Below are 24,789 nucleotides of genomic sequence, written 5' to 3'. Positions count from 1 at the left end.
GTAAATCGAAGCTCTAAAAGTTCGATACCCCAAACCCTAAATCATGTTTCCTACATGATTAAAACCCCAAATCAGTTTTTACAAGTTAAAATCCGATAAACTCTAACCCTATATCTATAAACCCTAAATAATATAAGTATCAGAATTAATTATACTATAATTATCAGATCACATATTAAAACCCTAATCGAATATTTTGAAATCAAAACTGTTTTCGGTTTTGATCATTGAGGTTTTAAATCTGATTGAATCTGATGCTATGTTGCTAGAATTGTTTGACCGTTAAATTGATAGATTTATTTTCTCATCCTGTTTGGTTAATTTTTCATCTGATTTAAAATTGTTTAAACCGACCAGCCTGTTAAAACATTGATTGAATCCGATAGGTTGCTAGCTTGCTTTGCTTATATAATCCGATAGGTTGATAGATTGATTGAGGTTTACTTGTTTAAAATCCGAATGATCTGATTGCATGATTCTTGAGGTTTAAATACGTGTGAGTTATGATTGATAGTTTTTATAACCTGATTGAATGATTTGAGGTTTAATATTGCATGTTAGAATCTGTTATAATATATACCCTAATTCGAATTGATAAACCCTAAAATAGAATCCGTGTATTGCATAATCCGAATTGAATATTTTGAGGTTTCATATTATACTAGGTTGATAGTTTCATGATATAATCAACTGTTCTGAGGTCTAAGATTATTTGCTAGAAGCTGATTGATTGATAAAACCCTAATTTCGAATTGAAACCCTAAACCATAATTTGTGTATTCCTAAAATCAGATTGCTTGATTCCATCTTGCTAATATCATCCTTGAAATTGATAAATATCAGCCTTGAAACTGATTAATAAAATTGATAGAATCAGCCTTGAAACTGATTGTTTTGGTTTTTCATGATTGAAACCCTATTTTTGGATCGAAACCCTAAATTATGTAATGCTTGAATCCGTTTGATTATTGATCCAATTGCTAGTCTTGATAGAACCTAATTGAATATGATTGTTAGTCTAGTTAAATCTCATACCTGAAACTGATTGATTAATTGCTAAATCTTGATTGAATGTTTTAATATTATCCTTGCACATATAGAATCCGATTGCTAAGATTGAGTGCATCATATCTACTTGGCCGTGTGGCCAGTTTGCATCATATATCATCCTGACCAACATGTTTATGTTATACGCATGATCTGATTATTATCACCTTTGCATGATCTGATTGTTTTAAATTGAGGTTCCATAATTCCACTCTTGTACATATAGAATCAGTATGCTAGATTTGCATTATAACCATATGGCCACATGAAAACATATAGAAATTTCTTGTTTGCTCGATACTCTTGCTTGATAAATCTGTGTGACTTATTATGCATCATATATCACTTTGGCCATGTGGCTTTATTGCATTATATCACATTTTGCAGTGTGGCTTGTTTGCTTATTAGAAATGTATTGACTTGATAGCATGTCTTGTTTATGGCCGTATTTTAAATATTTTATGAGATCTAAAATTGATTGATATATGATTTGAGATGTAGAAAATTAACTTGGATTTTGCTGCCCTAAATCTCTCAGGAGATAATTATTTGAAATGGGCACTGGATACAGAGTTTATCCTAAAGTCAAAGGACTTGGTGAATGAATCACAAAAGGCGATAATGCCAAATGAGAAAGATTGATACAGGACAATATTAATTATTAGCCATCATCTTATTAAGAGTCTCAAAGATCAATATCTGACTATAGAGAATCCTCTAGACCTTTGGACAGAGTTAAAAAAAATCGAGATATGATCACCAAAGAACGGTGTTATTACCAAAGGCCCTATTTGATTGGAGGAATCCCAGAATCCAGGACTATAAGTCCGTGGATGAGTCTATTGCTAGCTGGGCAAAAATAATGGATTACTGATTAGAAACAGTGAATTGAGACCTCCTGGATTAACCCCATTACATGATACCAATAAGGCCACAGAAGAAAAAAAAAAAGGTAACCACGTCCAGAATGATAGACCACACGGTAATGGCCGTGAAGGGTGGAATAGACGTGGCCATGGCCACTATAACACATTTGGCCGTGGGATCACTATAGCAGAGGCCGTGGGTATCAACCCAATTTGAGCCATGGTCAAGGCAGTGGCCGTGGTATATCCTTTAAACCACAAAGCTCGACCAAATCAGTGTGCCATAGATGTGGAATGGAGAACCATTGGGCTAAGATATGAAGGACTCCCAAACATTTTTGTGACCTCAATCAAAGAGAGTCTCAAAGGGAAAAATCCTGAAACCCACTTGGTCTATAAAGATGGTGAAAATAATTTCGAACATGATCAAGATGATCTTATGGATATGAGACTTATGATTGCCTAAAAGAATCAAGTTGATAATCTGATTTCGACATCAAACTTGTGTGATTGCTTTGCTTGTATGCTTTCTCTGATTTTTATCTCATTGAATTCATTTCTATTACATTGTCTGCTTAGATTAAATGAATGAATGATTTTTCTATATGAGTACACTGAAAAACGCCAATATAAGTACTAAAGCAGGTATCGCCAGTCTGAAAAAGAAGACTATGGCTAGGCTAATATATTATTGCCTAAGGGTATGCATCTAGAAATCAGTGATGCCTTATATTCACCCGGCTCTAAGAGCAAGAGCAGCCTATTGAGTTTTAAAGATATAAGAATGAATGGTTTCCATATGAAACAATGGGCGAAAGAAACAAAGAGTTCCTTCAGATATATGTATAAAATCGCTCAAGGCCATAATAAGTCCTAAAGACTATACCTGCATTCTCTACTGACCTAGACTATGCATGGATCAGTATGATAGAGGCTAAAAGCCTGCGAAAATATACATTTTATGGCACGACCGGATTGGCCATCCTGGTCCAAACATGATGCGAAAATTGATATTCAAAAGGCACACATTAAAAGATAAGAAGAGTTATCCCAAAGAATCTCACGTGTGTAGCATGTGCACAAGGGAAACTCATTAGGCCATCACCAGTAAAACGGCTATGAGCCTCTTTTCTAGATAATACTGGTGAATACATGTCCCAAGCATTTAAATGATTATGGTATGTCCATGGGGGTAAGTGTGGACAATTCTGTGATACATGTCCATACCAAGAACGGCTTGGCCGAAATCTTTTAAAACGCAAATAGCTGATTGATAGACCATAACTTATGAGGTCAAAACTCCCATTCACAGCTTGGGCCACACGAAATTTACATGCACCTAAGTTAATACGCATCAGGCCATTTAGTGAGCATAGATATCCCCTATCACAATTATTAACGGGCCAAGAGCCAGACATACCCCATCATAAGACATTTAGATGTGTTGTCTATGTACTAATTGCTCCACCACAGAGAACTAAGATGGAACCTCAAAAGGAGGATGGGGATATATGTTGGATATGATTCTCCCACAATAATAAAGTACTTTGAGCCAACTATGGGTGATTATATTTGAGGCCAGGTACACGAATTATTGTAAGACCAGGAGGAGAAAAAAAAAATAAAGCTGGTAAAAGAAATAGAATGGAATCAACCATCAATGTCTTGGCAAGATCCTCAGACTAAAGAATGTGAAATAGACGTCCAAAGATTATACATTTACAAAGCTAGCTAATCAAATGCCAGACACATTTGCTGACCCGAAAAAGAATGACTAAGTCATATATAAACCAGCTTGTAAAGCACCAACGAATTTGATGTCCAAGAAGAGACACAGTCAAGTTGCTACAGAGTCTAGACAACGTATGAAACGTGGTAGACCAATAGTTTCCAAGAGATAAGAATCCTCGAAAACAAAAGAAAGGTGCAGAGAATGATAATCAATATCCAAATCCGAGGTTACTAAGGAAACCATCCCAGACATGGAGATAAGGCCGGCCGACTCTAAGGTACATGTACCAAACAATGTAGCTTGGGACGCCAAGCTGCAAAGTATTAAAGGTCCTAATAATACTGAATCTCAATCGATTATATCATGTCTGGAACATAATGGAACCAATAAGGAATGTCGACATAAGATGATTTATTTGCATACAAGATAGCACTTGAATTTATGAATATAAGCGAGGATCATGAACCCACGTCAATATAAGAGTGCGCACTCGTAGAACAGATTGGATTGAATGGAAACATGGGGTTAAATAGTTTAAGGAAGAAATGTGTATTTGACCATATGATTAAGACGCCAAATGATGTTAAAACCAGTGGATATAAATGGGTCTTGTGAGAAATAGAAATCATGAGATATAAAGCTGATGTTGCACAAGGATTCTCACAAAGACCAGTAATAGATTATGAGGAGACATACTCCCATGTGATGGATGTAATTACTTTTAGATTTCTCATAAGTCTGGCTATATAAGAGAGAAAATTAGACTTGCAGCAAGTTGATGTAGTGTCTGCATATTTATATGGTCCACTGGATAATGAAAGTACTAGAGGGTATTGAGCTGAAAGTACATCAAGTTCTCGAGAACAATATTGATAATCATCAAAGTATATGATCTGAATATCCTAGGAACCTCTGGATATAATTTTCCAAACAGTTGAATATCTCAAGAAAGAGTTTGAGATGAAAGATCTTGGAAAAAAAAGTTTTGTTTGGGATTACAGCTTGAGTACATTAACAATGAAATCCTTGTGCATCAAATAGTATATGCAGAAAAATGTACTCAAGAGATTTAATATGGACCAGTCCCACCCATTATCTAGTACATGGGCGTGAGATCACTTGTTTTGGACACTGATCCATTCAGTCCAAAGGTGGACGATAAAGAAGTCCATTTAGTCGTGAGATGGACGATGCAGAAGTCTTGTTTTAGACACTGATCTGATTGGTCCATAAGAAGGACGATGAAGAAGCCTTTGATTTTGGTTTATTTTATACTAACCAGCCCAAATAGGGGTTATTTGGTTTTGTTGATTTGTTTTCAGAATGTTATGTTTTACACATGGTGGTACACACATATCAATACAACATCATCCAAGATTTCGTGTGTGTTTATTTGAGGTCGATGACTCAATATCAGATTGTGGCATGGCCGATGGTAAAGAAGAACCAATTATCATGTTCGAGAACGAAGCATATTCTGCCAAAGATCTTCATCACTCACGGATTGCAGAAAATTGGAGAGGTCCACTGTCCAAATCAGGGGGAGTAATGTGTGTTGTACTCTTTTTCCTTCACCATGGTTTTGTCCCAATTAGGTTTTTCTGGTAAGGTTTTAATGAAGCAACATTAAATCATATTACAAGCTCTAAATGGTTATGACATCCAAGGGAGAATGTTATGAACCAGATTGTGGATGACTCATAACCAAGAGATTATGATTTGTAATCTTTCCATTTATCTACGACGGTGTAATCTCCTATATAAAGAACCTCTATGTTATGAATAAATATAGACTTTTCCTTTACTTTTATAACACTCTGACTCTTTTTGTCTGTACAAAATAAATATATTTGATTTTTCTTTTTGTAACTCTTTCTCTAGTAAAAAGTTTTTTTAAAATCTCACCTTAGACAAGACTGAAGAAGTGTACATAGGGTTTTCTGTCCCCACGTAGTTTCCATTTTACAAAGAAAATATTGACTTTAAAATAAATTCAAAACAACCCAAACGTGGAAGAACTCTAAGGAATATCATCATTTAACAGTAAATCCCAACTGCTAAAGTCATCAACATCCCACAGGCTCATCACATTGTTCTCCATTATGTTGTCAACACCATTATTATTATGATGATTATTATTATCAATACCATAGTCCGACCAATCGAAATCCGGGAACTGAAAATCCTTCAAGATGCTTGATTCATTAGATGAACTGGAAGACGTGGATGTGGATGTAGTAGACATTGAAGAGTTGTTACAGATAAGCTCTAAACACTCCGGATCAATCATAGGGACTTCTTCGACGCCATACTCAAGATTCATTGCCATAAACATGTTTTTGCTGTTGCTGTCTTTGGTAAGACAATAATTAGTTGGTTCCTCCGCAGTCTGCTCCATTGGTTTCTCCAGCTTCTTTAAAAGTTTTTCTTCTTCTTGTTCAACTATAGAGAGTGGTTTATGAGTGAGAGGATCGATCCCCATTTTCCTTAACTTCTTCTTGATGTGAGTGTTCCAGTGGTTCTTGATTTCATTGTCTGTTCTTCCTGGTAAATGAGAAGCTATCTTTGACCACCTTCACATACCAAAAAAAAAATCTCAGAAATAGAGAATATAAATTATCATAAAGGTTTAATAAAGTTTACACAAACAAAAAAAATGTTTTGTAACCTGTTGCCGAGCTGGGAATGGAGGTCAATGACCATCTTCTCCTCGTAATCCGAGAGAAGACCTCTCTTAAGGTCTGGTCGAAGATAATTTGTCCAACGAAGTCTACAACTCTTCCCACACCTGAGAAGACCGGCAAGCTTAGGAACAGCTCTCCAACAACATTGTCCATGGGTGAGGATGAAGTTCATGAGCTTCCTGTCTTCGTCTGCACTCCATGGTCCTTTCTTCAACCCTACTTTGTCACAGCATGGTTGTCTCCCCATTTCTTTCTCCACTTCTTGTTCTTTCAAACACTATTTTTTTTTATCAATGAACAAAACAGAGCATATACTCTGTTTCTTTTGTCTATCTCTCTGTCTTTGTCTACCGTCTGAGAGAGTAAATGTTATTGAAAGTTGAGGACAGATGGTTGGGTAAGCATGGCAACCACCTATATATATGCATACGCACATATATGTATGTGTCTGTATCTATAGGCTTTTATAAAGATTAAAGGGAGCAAAAAGAATGTAAGGATAAATTTTGAGCACTAAGATATATGTAATTCAACCTTTTCATATCTTTGTTCACACATCGGTGGTCCATTATTCCCTTTTCATTTTTCCATTTCTTATATTTTTTGTTAAGTTTATGGATGTGGGTTTATCTGTGTGTAATATGATAATAAAGATGCATTTATTTTTTCTTTCTTGATCTTGGGATAACTTCAAACTTTAAATATAGTGTTTTCTTTTGACCAAAAATATATATATATATAGTGTTTTCTCTAAGCGTGTGTTGTGTATTGCACATACTATATGTATGCAATTCAGAAGAGCTTTTATAGTTATCAGGTTTTTTTTTTTTGGTGAAAGATGTTAAGATAGTTATCATGGTTTATATGATAGATACAAACAATTTAGAACTGAAAATTTAACATGGTTTTAAAATCCTTCTACTTATAGTCTATAGACTTAAATATTGGATTGGTATGCTCTATTTTTTGTAACACTGGACTAGTATGCGTATTAGTTTGATTTGGTACCCAATATAGCTATTTGGCAAATTGACTATTTCTTATATATATGTTTAAACCAAATATACTGTAATCTGAATTATTAGTAAAAGAATCTCAAGATCCAGAAACATACCATGGTAAAAACTATAATTACAAGTGAAAAATGATTAAACGTAATTCCTCAGGATCTTTGTCCTGATGGAAACAGGAATAGTAACGTTGTGAGCTCCATCGGTCCAACACAAGCTCCCAAAATAAAAGTCCCCGTTCACTTTATGATTCGACCTCACTCTCACACTAAATGTATTCTTCGTTGTGTTGGAATCAAACACAAGAGTCTTTGGATTCACCTCAAGCTCTATTCCAAAAGGAGGCTCAACAACGGGTTTGTAAACCGAACCAGCCGCTCCAACATTCGTTACTGTTCTAGTCACGGTGACCTCTCCAGTGAGACTTGGGATTGTGATCGAAGGCATGTTGAAGTCGAGCATAGAAGGCCTTGGCGAAGGGCATTGATTAAGTTTCCCAATTAGTTGGGAAATTTCATTATCAGAGTAATCCGCAGAACACAAGTAATGAATATAGTCATCCAAACCCAAGTCGTAAACAAGTCCAGGGTCTGTGACTTTCTCTGGGTTGATCAGTCCTCCTCCATAGTCAAACGGGTCAGCAAGTTTCCGTGTTGCTCCCTCTGAATATATAGGCTCTCCAGATGGATCGGTCCTCCATGCTTCATTTCAATAAGAGAAAACGGAGCAACTAAAGATGTTTAGTGTCTTTTCGAAATATTTAGTATAAGTCGAACCAATATAATCTTAACATAACAAAAAATGAAAGCCTAAACAAAAAGAGAGAACACCAAGTTGATCCATAGTAGATTATTATGTGTTAATTTACGTAAGTATTTTCTTTTCAACCCAAGAACCGGTTACATGGAAATAAACTAAAATACGGATTGAAAATCCTATGGTTGGGTATGGTTTTAGAGTGAGAACCTGTTGTGACAAGAGCGGATCGGATTGCAGCAGGAGACCAGTCAGGGCGGGTTTGTCTGATTAGCCCAACGATTCCTGACACAATAGGAGTTGACATTGATGTTCCCGACATGAACTTATACCCATCAGGTACAGCAGAAAGAATGTTAACACCCGGTGCTGCTATGTCTGGCTGCATTATTATCCAGCAGAGTACCAAATACTATTAACTTTGAGCATCAATATATTTGAAGAAACAACAAAAAAATAATAATAAGAGACAAACCTTTAGAATTGCTGGGGAAACTGAATTAGGTCCTCTACAAGAGAAACGAGCCACTCTAGATGCAACAGGCCGACCAACAAGAGTCTTGGAAGTGCTTAGCTTTGCTAAAGGCACACTGCAAAGTCAAAATACTTTGTCATAAACAGAAAAGTGATGATGATATTAAAAACGTTGGTGAACATTAATTTATTACTCGGTGGTCTCGATATAGTATAACATGTCAGTTCCAAATTCGTAATCTACAACGGCGCAAGGAACATCTAGGCCACTGCAAATCGTAGGATCAACTACAGATTGTGCATAGATGATGCCAGCACATCCAGCATTCAATACACGGTCTGCCTTTTGTATCGCTTCATTGTTTGGAGTAAACGCAAGCACGATTTTTCCTTTAATTTGCCCTTGTGCGATTGAGGTTTCCATCAATTCCGCTTGTAATAAAAGATCAGTAAATCCAACTTCAGGGAATGTGTTTAAACCTTCACCCTGAAACAGTCCACGAGAACAAAGTCACAAATCATAGTAAAAAAAAATACTTATAAAAAAATCATAGTAAAAAAATGAAAAGAAAATCATAAAATAAAAATAATATGGAAATCAAGAGAAAGTGATCATACAAGGATTGTTATATTATTTCCAAGAGTGATGGGGACAGGGAAGGAGCGGTCCATGGATGTAGCAGCTACGGTTATGATCCATGGAGCAATATTATCAACAGTTTGAGCGTTCGGTCCCTCGTTTCCAGCAGAACAGACAACGGGAATGCCTTTCATCACTGCATGGAATGAACCAAATGATACATCGCTTGTATCAATTTCGAAACCGGCAGGTGCGTCAGCACCGATGGAAATCGATATAACATCAACCCCGTCACGTATGCTATGATCTATTGCTTTGAGTACATCAGGTGTGAGACATCCAAGTTTTCCCCAGCAGGTCTTGTACATAGCTATACGTGCATGAGGACCCACGCCTCTAGCGGCTCCTCCACCAAGTCCTTTATAGCTTGCGTTCGCCACAAAAGAACCAGCTGCTATCGCAGACACATGTGTGCCATGGCCTACACCATCTCTAGCCGATCTATACTCATTGTCTGCATGGAAATCATATCGTCCGTCCGTCTCTGCTGCAAGACTGTCAACGTAGAACTCAGCCCCTATAAGCTTCTTGTTGCAATGTTTCGTGGCGTCAAATCCATCCCCGGACACACATTTTCCTTTCCAACGTTGCGGGATCGGTCCTAGACCTGTGTCCTTGAATGACTCTGCCTCTGGCCATATCCCTGAGTCTATGATGCCGATAATAGCTTCACTACCCAAACGGGTATCATGTAGAAGACCTTTTGGAGAACTAGGTAGAAGTCCTAAGTAATCGAATGTTCTTGTTGTTTTCAACCTCAGTGTTCGACTTGGTATAACACAAAGAACCTCTGGATGCGCTGATAGATAACAAATCAATATTAATTTATTTAGAGTTTAATGGAGACATATAATTAATGACTTTCTGAGTCAATCAACGTTCTAAGTACCTGAAAGGTTCTTTGCTTGGGACGCGGTAAGTTTTGCTGCAAACCCGGAGAAACCATGCCTGTAATTGTATACTATAGATTTCTGTGCAGCTTCTTTGCTGTGGAACGAATTATAAAAGAAGGAAACTGAGTATACACTCAGTTTATGCTCCTGGTAACACTGAAATTGGATAAATTACAATACTCGTATATACCTTCCAAGAATTGGTTCCAAAACTTGGTAATGTGATTTAGTAACTAGCTCAGGAGTATCATGTTTCTTTGCTCCCAAATGGACAATGTGAACCTGGTATTACCGAAAATAAAAAGATAAAATTAAAAATATTCAGAAAAAGGGGACTAATTACAATGCTCTGGTCTCCATCTCTAGGGAAAAGGAAAACGTTTATGTACCTTATTCAACAAATTGACTTGTGCCGCAGAGATAAACACTCCGTTCAGGATTAACACGAGACTTATGACCAGAGGACACGCCTTAGAACTTGTATTGCTAATCAGAAAACAGTACCTCATTATAATTTTTGGGTTTTGAGAAATGTAGAGGGTTAGTAACAATCTTGCCCCTTAACAATGATCCTCTGATTGCAACACAAGCTGCTTGGACATGTCTTCTGATTATCATATTATAAGGGTATTGAGAAAAGCTGAAAATTAGAAATATAATTAACTAGATTCTAAAAATAAACATACCACCAGACAACAGTTAAGAAATAAACAAATTACCATTTTAAACAAAAATGAAATTTGGGACTTTTCAGCATTCCACCTAGTTTGTTTGTCAGAATAAGTATAACAGCAACAACTATTTAACGATATTACCCCATAAACCTCACAAAGTCTAACAACAATATCATGAACTTGGCTAAACATAGAGAAGTCTTTACCTTCTCGTTGGCCATACCCAAATAGATTCTTCAGAGGTCCTCGGATGAACCATCATCATCATCATCTAAATTGCTCATTTCATCTGAATTCTCACAAATTAATAATCTTTGATTAAAAAAAAAAACATTTACTTGCTATTTTTCGAATAAATATACATAAGAAAAACAAGCTTCATGAGAATCAAGAAGACCAAATAAAAAGGGGAAAAACAAGCTTCATGAGAATCAAGAAGAATAAAAAAAAACGTTTTTTTTTTGAAAGAATTTTGAATTTTTATTCACTTCAAAAAACTTTTGTACAACCTAATGCTAAAACTATTCAAAATTTTATGATGCCAAGATCATCTACTACCAAACCATATTTCCATGGCCTGCTCATGTCTATTTCCAACTATCTTTCTTAAAGATGAAATCATATTTCCATTAAAATTATTTAGCAAACATTCTAAAACCATGAAATTTATGTATTATACATTTAATTAATTATGAAATTTCATCTGTCCACCCTAATATCACAAAATATCATCCACTGCTTAAACATTTTTAACAAGAGTATATTTAATATGAAAATTTTAAATTTCTAATTTAATAATACTAAATTAAAATAAAATTTTAAATTCTGAAAACCCTTTAATTAAAACAAAAAAAAAAAGAAAACTTTAAATTCATATCTGAATAACATAATATTTACATTTACCTTACTATCATGGTTTTAACAGACAATAACAGTTTCAAGTTTTGACTCGTTTTAATTCTACGCCGATAATTATATAAAAAGAAACAAAACCGTTTTAAACTAGAGTAGTCCCAAATTAACTATTAGCTTTGGTGTTATCTCCTATCTTCGTTGTAAGCTAAAAAAAAACTCTCAACATTCTTAACCAAATCCTGATCAGTTTAAATACAAGATGGGTTGAATACAATCATCATTATGCTTCTTCTGGGATACAATCAGAGAGAACATTGTTTGAGGAGATCCAAGAATAAGAACCCTAATATTCTTGGAAGATTCTTGTATAAAAAGAATCAGCCTGAACAAAAACTCATAAAACCCTGAAAATGGGGTTGTCTTCTCTGACTGTATCCAATAATAGGAAGCATATTGTAGTTGTGTTCATAAGTTTAGTATTCATCTTGAAAATATCCTTAATTTCTTGTGCGAATCAGGAAAGCCAGGTATATACCTATTGCCGATTTTTTAAATCTTTTTTATTTCTGCCAAAAGAGAGAGACGTTAATTGCAAGGAATTTCACTAATTTAACTTTCTCGGTGATGTTATATTTAGATTTACACGGTGCATTTGGGTAAGAGGCAACATAATGATCCTAAACTTGTTACTGATTCACATCATGATATCCTTGGATCGCTTCTTGGAAGGTAATCTCATTATTGGTCTATTCTTTCCAAAGATCATGAATGTTTTTTTTTTTTTTTTTTTTTGATAATCCAGGGTTCCCCACTTACGTGAGTCATTCCCTGGCCCGGTTAAAAGATCATGAATGTTGCGCGGAAAATATTATTTTCTGATGAATTTAAATGGTTTGACTAATGATGCAGCAAAGAAGCTTCTCGTGAGTCTATGATTTATAGTTACAGACATGGTTTTTCAGGCTTTTCAGCAAAACTCACATCAGCCCAAGCAAGGGAACTCTCAGGTAAAATATGAAACTATTCTCTCTGAGGGAACTTGTTGCACAAGAATTAGGTTAAACTCAAAAACAGTACTAATTATATATCCACTTTGGATTTGAATTTATAATAGAAAATCCGCATGTTGTTCACTTAACAAGAAGCAAGAATATGAAACTAACAACAACAAGGGTTAGTGATTACGTGGGACTCACTTCAACCGCTCCAACCGGTCTCGTCCATGATACCGATATGGGAAGCGACACAATCATAGGAATCGTGGACTCAGGAATATGGCCAGGGTCAAAGTCATTTAATGACAACGGTCTTGGACCGATCCCGGCACGCTGGAAGGGACAATGTGTTTCAGGAGAAGGTTTCAACGCGTCGATGTGCAACAGAAAGGTGATCGGAGCTACGTACTACGCAAAGGGTATCGCCAGAAAGTACAAAGGGGCTTTCAATGCAGCGGAGAGAGACGAGGCCATGTCGCCTTTGGACAAAATCGGCCACGGAACACACTGTGCGTCGACAGCAGCAGGTTCTTTTGTCCAAAACGCAAACTTCCTCGGTTTAGGTCAGGGAACTGCGAGAGGCAGTGCCCCAAGGGCCCGTGTAGCCGCTTACAAAGTGTGTTGGAACAACGAGGAGTGTTTCACGCCGGATATTTTAAAGGCCATGGATCACGCTATGCGTGATGGCGTCGATGTTCTATCGCTCTCGCTCGGATCCGAGATACCGCTTGATTTCGAGGTCGATAGGAGTGATTTCGCTATCGCTGCTTTCCACGCCGTGATGAAGGGTATTACCGTGGTATGCGCTGGTGGGAACGATGGTCCCGAAACTCAAACCATCTCTAACGTTGCTCCGTGGATTATAACGGTCGCGGCTACGACCATGGACCGAGAGTTCTTCACGCCCATCACTCTTGGAAACAATGTAACCGTACTGGTACGTATATAGTTTTACTTGTGGTACAAAAAAATTTGTAATTGTTTATTTTAAATATTTTTGTGGGACGGATTTATCAGGGTCAAGAAGGTTTATACATAGGAGAAGAAGTCGGATTCACTGATCTTATTTACTTCGATGACTTGACCAAAGCTGATTTTGAAGCCGGTAAAGCTAAGGGGAAAATCTTGTTTACCTTCCTAACAGATAGATTTACAGATCAGATGGCTGAATTCGCGAAATCTAAAGGCGTTGTTGGCATCATCATCGCAACAAAGCCCATTGATTTGATCGAACCGGGCACCGCGGGTATCGCCTCTGCCCGGGTAGACTATGAAATTGGGATGGACATTTTACTGTATCTCCAAACAGCCAAGTAAGTTCTCACATTTCTCTATTTGTTATCCATTTATGAACTCTTTTGGTTCGATAGAGACTTTTTTTTTTCCTATTGTAATGATTTCTGCAGATTTCCTAAAGCTAAGATCAGCCCAACCAAGACATTCGTTGGCCGACCTTCAGCGACTAAGGTTGCAAGGTTTTCGTCTAGAGGTCCCAATTCAATATCTCCCGCCATTCTCAAGGTGAAGTATAAACTTCTTACTAACTTGTTTTTTACATGCGATTTACCCGTCGTGAAGTTGGCTTATGGTTTTTTTAAGTACAGCCGGATATAGCAGCACCAGGTGTAGGTATACTTGCGGCCGTACCAACAGGGGCAGGATACGAGTTCATGTCAGGGACATCGATGGCTACACCTGTCGTAACAGGAATAGTTGCACTTCTTAAGCAAAAACGCCCTGACTGGTCCCCTGCTGCGATTCGATCCGCTCTCGTCACAACTGGTAAAATTGTGTATTTACAAAAAATATTTGTTTCTTGCTTACCAAGAAACGTTGTAGTTATTTCTTGTTTCCGAAGAAGTTTCAGTGAATGACTGATAGCCCTTGCAGCATTTCAAACGGACCCATCGGGAGAGCCTATTGCAGCGGAGGGTTCCCCGCGCAAAATCGCTGACCCCTTTGACTACGGAGGCGGCCTCGTGAACCCGGGGAAGGTGGCAGACCCGGGACTTGTCTACGACATGGGCCATGATGAATATGTTCATTACTTGTGTTCTGCAGGCTATGAAGATATATCCATCTCAAAACTACTTGGAAAAGTTTACACTTGCCCTTCCCCAACTCCATCCATGCTTGATGTTAACTTGCCCTCCATCACAATCCCATATCTTAGTCAAGAGATCACAATAACTAGAACCGTGACAAATGTTGGACCGGTCGGCTCGGTTTACAAAGCTGTGATCGAACCGCCTCTAGGTATAAACCTGCAGGTGAGTCCTAAAACTCTTGAGTTCGGTCCCAATACCAAGAAGATTACATTTACGGTGAAAGTCTCCACGACTCATAGAGTGAACACTGATTATCACTTTGGGAGCTTGACATGGACCGACAATGGAGTTCACAATGTCCGAATCCCTCTTTCTGTGAGAACAAGAGTTTTGAACTTCAAAATCTAACAAAATTATTAATAATATTGAAAATATTTTAAAATATCTTTGACAAAAGATATTTTTAAAATATGTGTGTTTGAATTTGTTATCTATCAGAAGCTGTAAATGTGAAAAAGAAGCAGCGTATCTTTTACTATATATTATATGTTACTTAATAGTTAAAATTGTTATTTGTGATTTAGGATTTTGTTTTGTCAATTATTGTTCTTTGTTTTTTCAATTCTTATAAATAATTCTGTTATTTCTCAAGTTTTTGAAAATTGAGCTCTATCCATTCTTTGCTGCCATGAGTTTGTTCCAAAAAAAAAACAATGACATAACACACTTGTTAATTGGAAACGAATCCAAATACTTACAGAAAATAGATGAATTATGGGTTCACTGTGTGTCTGTATCAAAAACATTATCACCAGCTTAATTATATTTTAACACAGTAATATGTATTTTAATAAAATTATTTATATATGCATACAAGTTCAAAATAAAATATATTCATGTGAGATTTACATTTATCATTTTGTGTTGCTTGTTTTCTTTTGCATTATTTTATTTTCTTTTCTCATTTAGATACCAAATAAAGAGGTCAAATCCGAAATAAAAATATGTTATTTAAAAAATCTTTAATTACCCACAATTTTCATTATCTCAAATGGCGAAATATCAAAATAAACATTTATTTGTAATCATAAGAATCTTGTCTTTCGCGACTCTACAAGATCGCAACACACTTATCCATATACCATTTTCTTTGCTCTCAAACTTCAACTGATCCCACAATCCATATACCATTTTGAGAGCAAAGAAGTTCTCTGCTCTCAAACTTCAACTGATCCCACAATCCATATACCATTTTCTTTGTCCCATCACATATGTTAATTTATGTAAGTATATATCTGTTATTTATATTTTTAATATAAAACACATAAATTTCCTTGAGAAATATAAAAAGAAATTAAACTATTTTGAAAATAATAAACTGATAAAATCTAATATCGCAAGCATAAATTGGATTTTTTTTAAAAAATTCTTATTTGTTTTTTATTAAAATTTATTCTTATATATATATTACATATTATTTTATTATAGTGAATTGAAATTTGTAGATTATTTTCCCAAGTGGAGTCAGGTTTTACCTCATAACCATCTCTGCATAAAAATGATAAAATGAAAAAGAAAAAATTATTCTTAAGCATCCTACATAACATAATAAATAAAATATAAAATCAAAAACTCTCTCCTTTAATCAAGGAGCTTGTTCAAGAAGGCAAAGAGTGTCATGACACACTTGTCAAATATATCGCGGATAGACCTAGTTTAATCGGAAACGAATCCAAATATTTACAGAAAAGAGATGAAGTATGCGCTTATTGTGTGTCTTTTTCAAAAGCGGTATCACCGGCTTAATTATTATTTAACATAATGATATGGAATTTTAATAAAATTATTTGTATTTGCATACAAATTCAAAATTAATTTTTAATATATTCATGTGAGATTTATATTTATCGTTTTGTGGTACTTATTTTATTTTTCATTACTTTATTCCCTTTTCTCAGTTTTAGATGCCAAATAAAAAAATTAATACTTAAAAATCTTTAAATACTCACAGTTTTTATGAATTAATAAGGTGAAATATCACAATAACACTAATTTGTAATCTTAAAAATCTAGCATTTCGCCAATCCACAAGACCGCAACAGACTTATTACATTTATAGTACCACCTTCAAGTAGTCGCACAATCTATATACCATTTTCTTTTTCTCATCACATACGTTTTCATATTTAAATTTTGGAGTTATTACAAAAATTTTGAAGAAATTGATCGAAAATACAATTTGAAGAATGATTTAAGAAAAATTAACCAAAAACAAACAGAGTCGCGGCTCAAAACTGTGCATGAAACATTTTTAAAAAGACTTAACTCGATTAAAAAAATTCATTTAAGAATCAAAATAACCATTTGTTAATTTATATAAGTATATATATGCTATTTATATGTTCAATATGAGACACATAAATTTCCTTGAGAAAATATATAGTAATTAAACTATTATGTAAGTTATAAACTGATAAAATATGATATGGCAAGTTTAAATTCGAAAATTTGTTTTTATGTTTTTATTAAATTTCATTCTATATAGATTTCATGTTTTATTTCTTGTATAGGAATTGAAATTTGTAGATTATTTTCCCAAGTGGAGTCATGTTTTACCTCATAAAGTTTATAAAATTAAAAGGATAAAATTACATTCTTAAGCATCCAACATTACGAAATAAAGAAAATATAAAATCTGAAACTCTCTCCTTTAATCTTAGAGAGAGAGAGAGATTGATATATACTTTAAATCATTTCTAGATGGATCAAATGTTAGAGTGTACTTTTGGTTTTTGTAGTAAGTTGATATACAACCACCAAATTATATGTTGCTGACATAAAAAAATATTCATTAAAAATGTTCTGTAGTTTTTAATTTAAATAATTATATAAGTTTTTAGTATGTTCATTTGTATACTACAAGAATCCTAATTTAATTCTTTATAAAGTATAAACCTAAGCAGTTAATAACTTCAGCAAAAAAAAAATGTAACTTAACGTCAAAAGAAAAATTCATTAATCGAACATAAATGTTAAATATTGATTATTCGTATCTATAAATAGGGCAAGCCTCGTTTATTCAAATAACATCAGAAATTTAAAAACTTATTTCTTTCTCTAACTTGAGGAAAGTTAAACAGTAAATCCTCAAACACATAACAACCATGGCGAAGCTTAACTTTATTATGTTGTCTTTTGTTGTCCTAGTTGTGGCGAATACATGTTTACCTTCATTAGCTGTAGAAGAAAATGAGCCAAAAAAGTTATGAGATCAATGTGTTGTTAAAATCAGTCCAAACTGTGCGCTCAAGATCATTTCTCAAGTTTTTGGAAATGGAGTTGTATCCATTCCTTGTTGCAAGGAGCTTGTTCAAGAAGGCAAAGAGTGTCATGACACACTTGTCAAATATATCGCGGATAGACCTTGTTTAATCGGAAACGAATCCAAATATTTACAGAAAAGAGATGAAGTATGGGCTTATTGTGTGTCTGTTTCAAAAGCGGTATCGCCGGCTTAATTATAATTTAACATAATGATATGGGATTTTAATAAAATTATTTGTATTTGCATACAAATTCAAAATTAATTTTTAGTACATTCATGTGAGATTTATATTTATCGTTTTATGTTACTTATTTTATTTTGCATTACTTTATTCCCTTTTCTCAGTTTTAGATGCCAAAAAAAAAATTAATACTTAAAAATCTTTAAATACTCACAGTTTTTATGAATTAATAAGGCGAATTATCAAAATAAACACTAATTTGTAATCTTAAAAATCTAGCATTTCGGCAATCCACAAGACCGCAACAGACTTATTACATTTATAGTATCACCTTCAACAAGTGGTCGCACAATCTATATACCATTTTCTGTTTCCCATAACATTTGTTTTCATATTTAAATTTTGCAGTTATTACATATATTTTGAAGAAATTGATCGAAAATACAGCTTGGAGAATGATTTAAGAAAAAAATAACCAAATACAAACGGAGTCGCGGCTCAAAACTGTGCATGAAACATTTTTAAAAGGACTCAACTCAATTAAAAAATTCATTCAAGAATAAAAATAACCATTCGTTAATTTATATAAGCATATATATGCTATTTATATGTTTAATATGAGACACATAAATTTCCTTGAGAAATATATAGTAGTTAATCTATGTGGCAAGTCTAAATTTGAAAATTTGTTTTTCTGTTTTTATTAAATTTCATTCTTTATAGATTTCATGTTTCATTTCTTGTATAGGGAATTGAAATTTGTAGATTATTTTCCCAAGTGGAGTAAATGTTTTACCTCATAACCATCTCTATATAAATGTTTATAAAATTAAAAGGATAAAATTATATTCTTAAGCATCCTACATTACGAAATAAAGAAAATATAAAATCTGAAACTCTCTCCTTTAGTATTAGAGAGATAGAGATATTGAAATAGACTTTAAATCATTTCTAGATGGATCAAATGTTAGAGTGTACTTTAGGTTTTTGTAGTAAGTTGATATACAACCACCAAATTATATGTTGCTGACATAAAAAAAAATATTCATTAAAAATGTTCTGTAGTTTTTAATTTAAATATTTATATAACTTTTTAGTATGTTCATTTGTATACTACAAGAATCCTAATTTACTTCTTTAAAAGTATAAACCTAAGCAGTTAATAACTTCAGCAAAAAAAATGTAACTTAACACATGTTAATGATAAAAAAACGTCAAAAGCAAAATTCACTAGTCGAAAAGAAATTTTAAATATTGAATATTCGTATCTATAGGGCAAGCCTCGTTTATTCAAATAACATCAGAAATTTAAAAACTTATTTTTCTCTAACTTGAGAAAAGTTAAACAGTAAATCTTCAAACACATAACAACCATGGCGAAGCTTAACTTCATTATGTTTTCTTTTGTTGTCCTAGTTGTGGCGAATACATGTGTACCTTCATTAGCTGTAGAAGAAAATGAGCCAAAAAAGTTATGCGATCAATGTGTTGTTAAAATCAGTCCAAACTGTGCGCTCAAGATCATTTCTCAAGTTTTTGGAGATGGAGTTGTATCCATTCCTTGTTGCAAGGAGCTTGTTCAAGAAGGCAAAGAGTGTCATGACACACTTGTCAAATATATCGCGGATAGACCTAGTTTAATCGGAACGAATCCAAATATTTACAGAAAAGAGATGAAGTATGGGCTTATTGTGTGTCTGTTTCAAAAGCGGTATCACCGGCTTAATTATTATTTAAAATAATGATATGGGATTTTAATAGAATTATTTGTATTTGCATACAAATTCAAAATTAATTTTCAATACATTCATGTGAGATTTATATTTATCGTTTTATGTTACTTAATTTATTTTGCATTATTTGTTCCCTTTTCTCAGTTTTTGATGCCAATTAAAAAAAAATTAATATTTAAACTTTTTATGAATTAAATAGTTGAAATATGAAAATAAACACTAATTTGTAATCTTAAAAATCTAGTATTTCTCCAATCCACAAGACCGCAACAGACTTATTACATTTATAGTATCACCTTCAAGTGGTCGCACAATCTATATACCATTTTCTTTTTCCCATCACATACATTTTCATATTTAAATTTTGGAGTTATTAAATATATTTTGAATAAATTGACCAAATACACAATTTGAAGAATGATTTAAGAAACATTAACCAAATACAAACGGAGTCGCGGCTCAAAACTGTGCATGAACCATTTTTAAAAGGACTCAACTCTATTAAAAAAAATCATTCAAGAATAAAAATAACCATTCTTTAATTTATATAGGTATATATATGCTAGTTATATGTTTAATATGAGACACATAAATTTCCTTGAGAAAATATATAGTAATTAAAATATTATGTAAGTTATAAACTGATAAAATATGATATGGCAAGTTTAAATTCGAAAATTTATTTTTAAGTTTTTATTAAATTTCATTCTATATAGATTTCATGTTTTATTTCTTGTATAGGAATTGAAATTTGTAGATTATTTTCCCAAGTGGAGTCATGTTTTACCTCATAACCATCCCTATATAAAAGTTTATAAAATTAAAAGGATAAAATTACATTCTTAAGCATCCTACATTACGAAATAAAATATATATAAAATCTGAAACTCTTTCCTTTAATCTTATAGAGAGAGAGATATATCGATACATACTTTAAAACATTTCCAGATTGATCAAATGTTAGAGTGTACTTTTGGCTTTTGTAGTAAGTTGATATACAACCACCAAATTATATGTTGCTGACAAAAAAAAATTCATTAAAAATGTTCGGTAGTTTTTAATTTAAATAATTATATAACTTTTTAGTGTGTTCATTTGTATACTACAGGAATCCTAATTTAATTCTTTATAAAGTACTAGGGGGGTGTCCGCGCTTCGCGCGGACTATTTTTTTATTGTTGTTAAAAGTATGATTTTTTGGATAATGTAATTATGTGATCACTTTTATTTGTTAAGAATGTTATTTGGTGTTTTTATTGTGTTATGTAGTAGTAATAGTGATATGTTAATATATTTTGTCTTTGTTTTTTTAATAATGTGTTTTGTCTATATAGTATTTGTTAGCAGTGAAGTGAGCCTCTAATATAAAAATATATTGAATTTCAATAACTTTGCATTTATGTATTTGTTGATTCTAAGATTTACGGTTTCAGCGTCAAAATTTTCTTTTAATTTTTTTTATATTTTTGAACATTATAACTTTCAAGATGTTTTCGTTTTTTCCCATATTTTTACATTGAGCCTTCAGCATCTATGTATTTTCTTTACGTTTCTGGTATGCGGTGTTTCTCATCATCACCAAAAAAGACTCACCTCATGCTCTTGTTCTTTATCGCCTTCTTCACCTTGAGATTTCTGGTATTTATTGTAGATCGGGTTTAGGAGTTCCCAGTTGTGCGGTTGTTTCTCGCATCATTTTAGGCTACTCCATGCAATATTGGATGCTCCTCTTCTTCCTTAGATTTTAGCTGATGTTAGGAACTGCATCTCTTTGGGTTGAGTCAGAGTTTAGTCGTCTTTGAAGTTGTTTTCTTCGTCGTTGGCTTACCATTGTTACTCCCCTCTCGTCTTAGTTTTCAAGATATGGTTTTTGGTGATCTGACTTCTATAGCTCGAGGACGGCTCCACGATTTGATGATTTCGTTTTGTCTACCCTTCCAGCTATGTTCTTTCATCTCGTTGCAGCTTTCAACCCTGCTTGCGTCTCTGTGACTCTCTCTCTCTTTCGCCATGTTTGCCAGTCTAGGTTTGGATAGTGTTCTCCTCCGAGTATGCTCTGTAGATTTGGAAGATTGTTTCTGGTCTCAAGTCTGGACTCATGTTTCTCGGGGGTTGGCTTCATTTCTCCCTCACTCATGTTGTTATCTTCTTCCCTTAGTATAAATGTGTGATATTAGACTCTTGGAGCTTTGGTCCCTTCTATCCAGAATTTTGTGGTTCTTCCCCGGCATAGGCGTCTTGTTTGTGCTTGTTTAGTTTGTGAGATGCTTCTTACCTCTTAGCTGGTGGTTGTGCTTATCGTTTGTTATGTATGTCTCTTCCTGCTTCGTGGTGATTTTGGCCTTCTGTTGATTATTCTTACTCTAACCCGCTTTCTTGGTTCTTTGCATTAGTCCTTGATCACGCTCATTTGTGTTCGAGGGATTGCTTTATCTGAAGATTATATTTCTACATTTTACTGACTTTTGATTGTTCTGGCCAAGATACTCTATGATAAAGTGGGGTAAGTTAGTTTTCGTTCTTGATCGCCTTTGAGCTCTGGACCTTTATTAAGTTAGTGTTTCTTTAGCATTTTTTTCTCTGGGATTATGGTGGTTTTATGTTTAAATTATGTGTTCTGCTTTAGTTTGGTTAATATTAAGATAAATATATAGTTGTAAATGAAATAATAGAAAATAGTAAAAAATAATAAAATAACGAAAGTTTATGTTATTTTTAGCTGCGAATAAATTAAATATTTAAAGTACATTTATATTTTTTACTTATTTCTTTATTCGTTTTGCAATTTTTTGAACAATAAAATAGATTAAAATATATTAGCAAAATTCAAATGATGATGGTTAGTGTGAGAAGGATTAGATAATGTATAATTAGAAAATAGTGAACCAAATTGCAATAATCTAAAAGAAGAAGGATCTAAAATGTAAAAAGACAAAAAGATGACACGTGGCAGCAAACCCCCCCTGCCACTTGTCGGAAGAAGGGAAAAAGTCTACTTTATATATAAAGATAAGCCTAAGCAGTTAATAACTTTCAGCAAAAAAATGTAACTTAACACCTAAGTTTCGCTGATGACATAGTGGTTTTCACCAACGGCTCTCCAGCATCACTTCGGGGTACACTGGCAGTCTTTGATAAATTCGCAAGTATGTCTGGCCTGAGAATAAATGCTGCTAAATCGACGGCATTTGCTGCGGGACGGGGGAAACAGGCTCTAGAACATGAGGCAGTGGCCGCAGGGCTCTCAGTTTCGGCTTTGCCAATCCGGTACCTTGGACTCCCTCTCACTACAAAGCTAATGACCAAGCACGACTATGAGCCACTCCTAACCAAAATACGGGCGCGACTCCTTTCATGGACAAGCAAAGCTCTTTCGTATGCTGGTAGACTTCAGCTCATCAAGTCTGTCATTGCCAGCCTCGCAAATTTCTGGTGTGCTGCATTCTGCTTGCCCCAGGCTTGCATTGACGACATAGAGAGTATGTGCTCTGCGTTTCTTTGGAGTGGTTCTCCAAACAACACGTCAATGGCTAAGATTGCGTGGGTGGAGATTTGTCAACCGTATGACGAAGGAGGCCTTGGCCTTAGGCGTTTAAACGATGTGAATACGGTCTTTATCTTGAAACTAATCTGGCGGCTTATGTTGCAGGCCCTTTCTCTATGGGGCGCTTGGGTAAATAAATATCTGCTTCGTGATGAGACCCTCTGGGACGTCAAGGATACTGGTCTTGGATCATGGGTGTGGAGGAAACTGTTACGGTTTAGAAGTCAGGCCCGCAGTTTCATCCGTATGGACATTAAAAGTGGTATGACGGTGAGGTTTTGGACTGATCTATGGCATCACAGGGGTCGGTTGATAGAGATTACTGGAGAGATTGGCACGCAAAAACTTGGGATTCCTAGGAATGCAACAATAAATGAGGTACTCGTTGACAGAGAATGGAGATTTAGAAGATGTAGGGACCAACGAATCCAAACGCTAATGCAAGAGGTCCGCAGGTCTAAGGTGACACTCTCCGCGGGTGTAAAAGATGGGGTTTTGTGGCAACTGAGGCCAGATGACTATGGAGATAGATTCAGCTCTAGCGCGACATGGCAGCAGATAAGACAGCAACAAGATAGGGTCCAATGGACTCAGCTGGTTTGGTTCGCACAAGGCGTTCCCCGATTTGCGTTCATCACCTGGCTAGCGTTCAAGGACAGGCTCGCTACTGGTCAGCGTACGCGTAAATGGGGCCAGTTCCAAGGGTGTCTATTCTGTGGAGAGCCGGAGGAGTCGCGCGATCATCTTTATTTCGCGTGTCCGTATACTTTCACTCTATGGCTGCAGGTGGTTGGGAAGTTGCTTGGTGTGGAACCGGACCCTGACTGGGAGACCAATATTCTGCAGATGCTCTCTGGCACATATGACCGGGTAACGTTTATATTGCTTCGTTTGGTGCTGCAAGTAACTATTTACTTCATCTGGAGGGAGCGTAATGATAGGAAGCACAATAGCGCAGCAAAGCCGGTGGCACAGCTAGCTCGACTGATTGATAAAACTGTGAGGAATCGCATCATGTCTACAAAGTATCATCTGAAGCCGAGGTTGCAGGAACTGATGGTTCGTTGGTTTGAAGCTCACATGGCATAGGAAGCCAATAGAGCAGCAAGAGCAGCAATAGCGTAGAGTAGCCATTTCTTGCATTAGTTTGAAAGACTACGCAGTTGTGTATATACTTTTCCAAAGTTGATCAATAAATTGAAAATTTCATCAAAAAAAAAAAATGTAACTTAACACATGTTAATGATAAAAACGTCAAAAGCAAAATTCATTAGTTGAACATAAATGTTAAATATTGATTATTCGTATCTATAAATAGGGCAAGCCTCGTTT

The 24,789-nt window shown here is 34.8% G+C and overlaps 4 protein-coding genes across 6 annotated transcripts; 1 reads left to right on the top strand and 3 right to left on the bottom strand.

Moving 5' to 3' along the window:
- Nucleotides 1-5,523: 5,523 nt before the first annotated feature.
- LOC106394697 (transcription factor MYB20-like) lies at nucleotides 5,524-6,730 on the bottom strand. The gene is made up of 2 exons (XM_013835266.3): nucleotides 6,314-6,730; nucleotides 5,524-6,218 (listed from the first exon to the last, which is right to left on the bottom strand). The coding sequence occupies exons 1-2, from the start codon at nucleotides 6,574-6,576 to the stop codon at nucleotides 5,666-5,668; spliced, it is 816 nt and encodes a 271-aa protein (XP_013690720.2). The 5' UTR covers nucleotides 6,577-6,730; the 3' UTR covers nucleotides 5,524-5,665.
- Nucleotides 6,604-10,611, bottom strand: LOC125575345 (subtilisin-like protease SBT3.17). The gene is made up of 4 exons (XM_048759909.1): nucleotides 10,492-10,611; nucleotides 10,293-10,384; nucleotides 10,099-10,196; nucleotides 6,604-10,047 (listed from the first exon to the last, which is right to left on the bottom strand). The coding sequence occupies exons 1-4, from the start codon at nucleotides 10,609-10,611 to the stop codon at nucleotides 9,182-9,184; spliced, it is 1,176 nt and encodes a 391-aa protein (XP_048615866.1). The 3' UTR covers nucleotides 6,604-9,181.
- LOC106395496 (subtilisin-like protease SBT3.17) lies at nucleotides 7,478-8,993 on the bottom strand. Its single transcript, XM_013835939.2, has 4 exons — nucleotides 8,764-8,993; nucleotides 8,571-8,685; nucleotides 8,306-8,477; nucleotides 7,478-8,040 (listed from the first exon to the last, which is right to left on the bottom strand). The coding sequence occupies exons 1-4, from the start codon at nucleotides 8,991-8,993 to the stop codon at nucleotides 7,478-7,480; spliced, it is 1,080 nt and encodes a 359-aa protein (XP_013691393.2).
- A 569-nt stretch (nucleotides 10,612-11,180) lies between the features above and the next one.
- On the top strand, nucleotides 11,181-15,307 carry LOC106395396 (subtilisin-like protease SBT3.16). 3 transcript variants are annotated; one of them, XM_013835865.3, is made up of 8 exons: nucleotides 11,181-12,158; nucleotides 12,269-12,360; nucleotides 12,541-12,638; nucleotides 12,746-13,563; nucleotides 13,644-13,939; nucleotides 14,033-14,147; nucleotides 14,231-14,408; nucleotides 14,517-15,307. In XM_013835865.3, exons 1-8 carry the CDS (start codon nucleotides 12,042-12,044, stop codon nucleotides 15,080-15,082), a joined length of 2,280 nt encoding a protein of 759 aa, XP_013691319.1. In that variant the 5' UTR covers nucleotides 11,181-12,041; the 3' UTR covers nucleotides 15,083-15,307. The 3 variants fall into 3 exon arrangements, with proteins under 3 accessions (XP_013691319.1, XP_022551118.1, XP_022551116.1); XM_022695397.2 differs by having other exon boundaries at nucleotides 14,488-14,737; XM_022695395.2 differs by having other exon boundaries at nucleotides 12,127-12,158; nucleotides 12,434-12,638.
- Nucleotides 15,308-24,789: the final 9,482 nt, after the last annotated feature.

Source organism: Brassica napus, chromosome C6 (assembly GCF_020379485.1).
Source record: "Brassica napus cultivar Da-Ae chromosome C6, Da-Ae, whole genome shotgun sequence".
NCBI classification, from domain to species: domain Eukaryota; kingdom Viridiplantae; phylum Streptophyta; class Magnoliopsida; order Brassicales; family Brassicaceae; genus Brassica; species Brassica napus.
This window is presented reverse-complemented; position numbering and strand designations above follow the sequence as displayed.

Bases quoted from the DNA above. Each gene is read 5' to 3' on its own strand.
- LOC125575345 (XM_048759909.1), bottom strand. From the start codon at position 10,611: ATGAGGTACTGTTTTCTGATTAGCAATACAAGTTCTAAGGCGTGTCCT. The intron at 10,385-10,491 runs GTACATAAACGT...CGGTAATACCAG, and splicing joins AAGTCAATTTGTTGAATAAG to GTTCACATTGTCCATTTGGG. The intron at 10,197-10,292 runs GTATATACGAGT...TTCGTTCCACAG, and splicing joins TTGGAACCAATTCTTGGAAG to CAAAGAAGCTGCACAGAAAT.
- LOC106395396 (XM_013835865.3), top strand. From the start codon at position 12,042: ATGGGGTTGTCTTCTCTGACTGTATCCAATAATAGGAAGCATATTGTA. The intron at 12,159-12,268 runs GTATATACCTAT...TGTTATATTTAG, and splicing joins GTGCGAATCAGGAAAGCCAG to ATTTACACGGTGCATTTGGG. The intron at 14,148-14,230 runs GTGAAGTATAAA...TTTTAAGTACAG, and splicing joins TATCTCCCGCCATTCTCAAG to CCGGATATAGCAGCACCAGG.
- LOC106395496 (XM_013835939.2), bottom strand. From the start codon at position 8,993: ATGGAAACCTCAATCGCACAAGGGCAAATTAAAGGAAAAATCGTGCTT. The intron at 8,478-8,570 runs GTTTGTCTCTTA...ATAATAATGCAG, and splicing joins TTTCCCCAGCAATTCTAAAG to CCAGACATAGCAGCACCGGG. The intron at 8,041-8,305 runs GTTCTCACTCTA...ATTGAAATGAAG, and splicing joins ATCCGCTCTTGTCACAACAG to CATGGAGGACCGATCCATCT.
- LOC106394697 (XM_013835266.3), bottom strand. From the start codon at position 6,576: ATGGGGAGACAACCATGCTGTGACAAAGTAGGGTTGAAGAAAGGACCA. The intron at 6,219-6,313 runs GTTACAAAACAT...TGGTATGTGAAG, and splicing joins CATTCCCAGCTCGGCAACAG to GTGGTCAAAGATAGCTTCTC.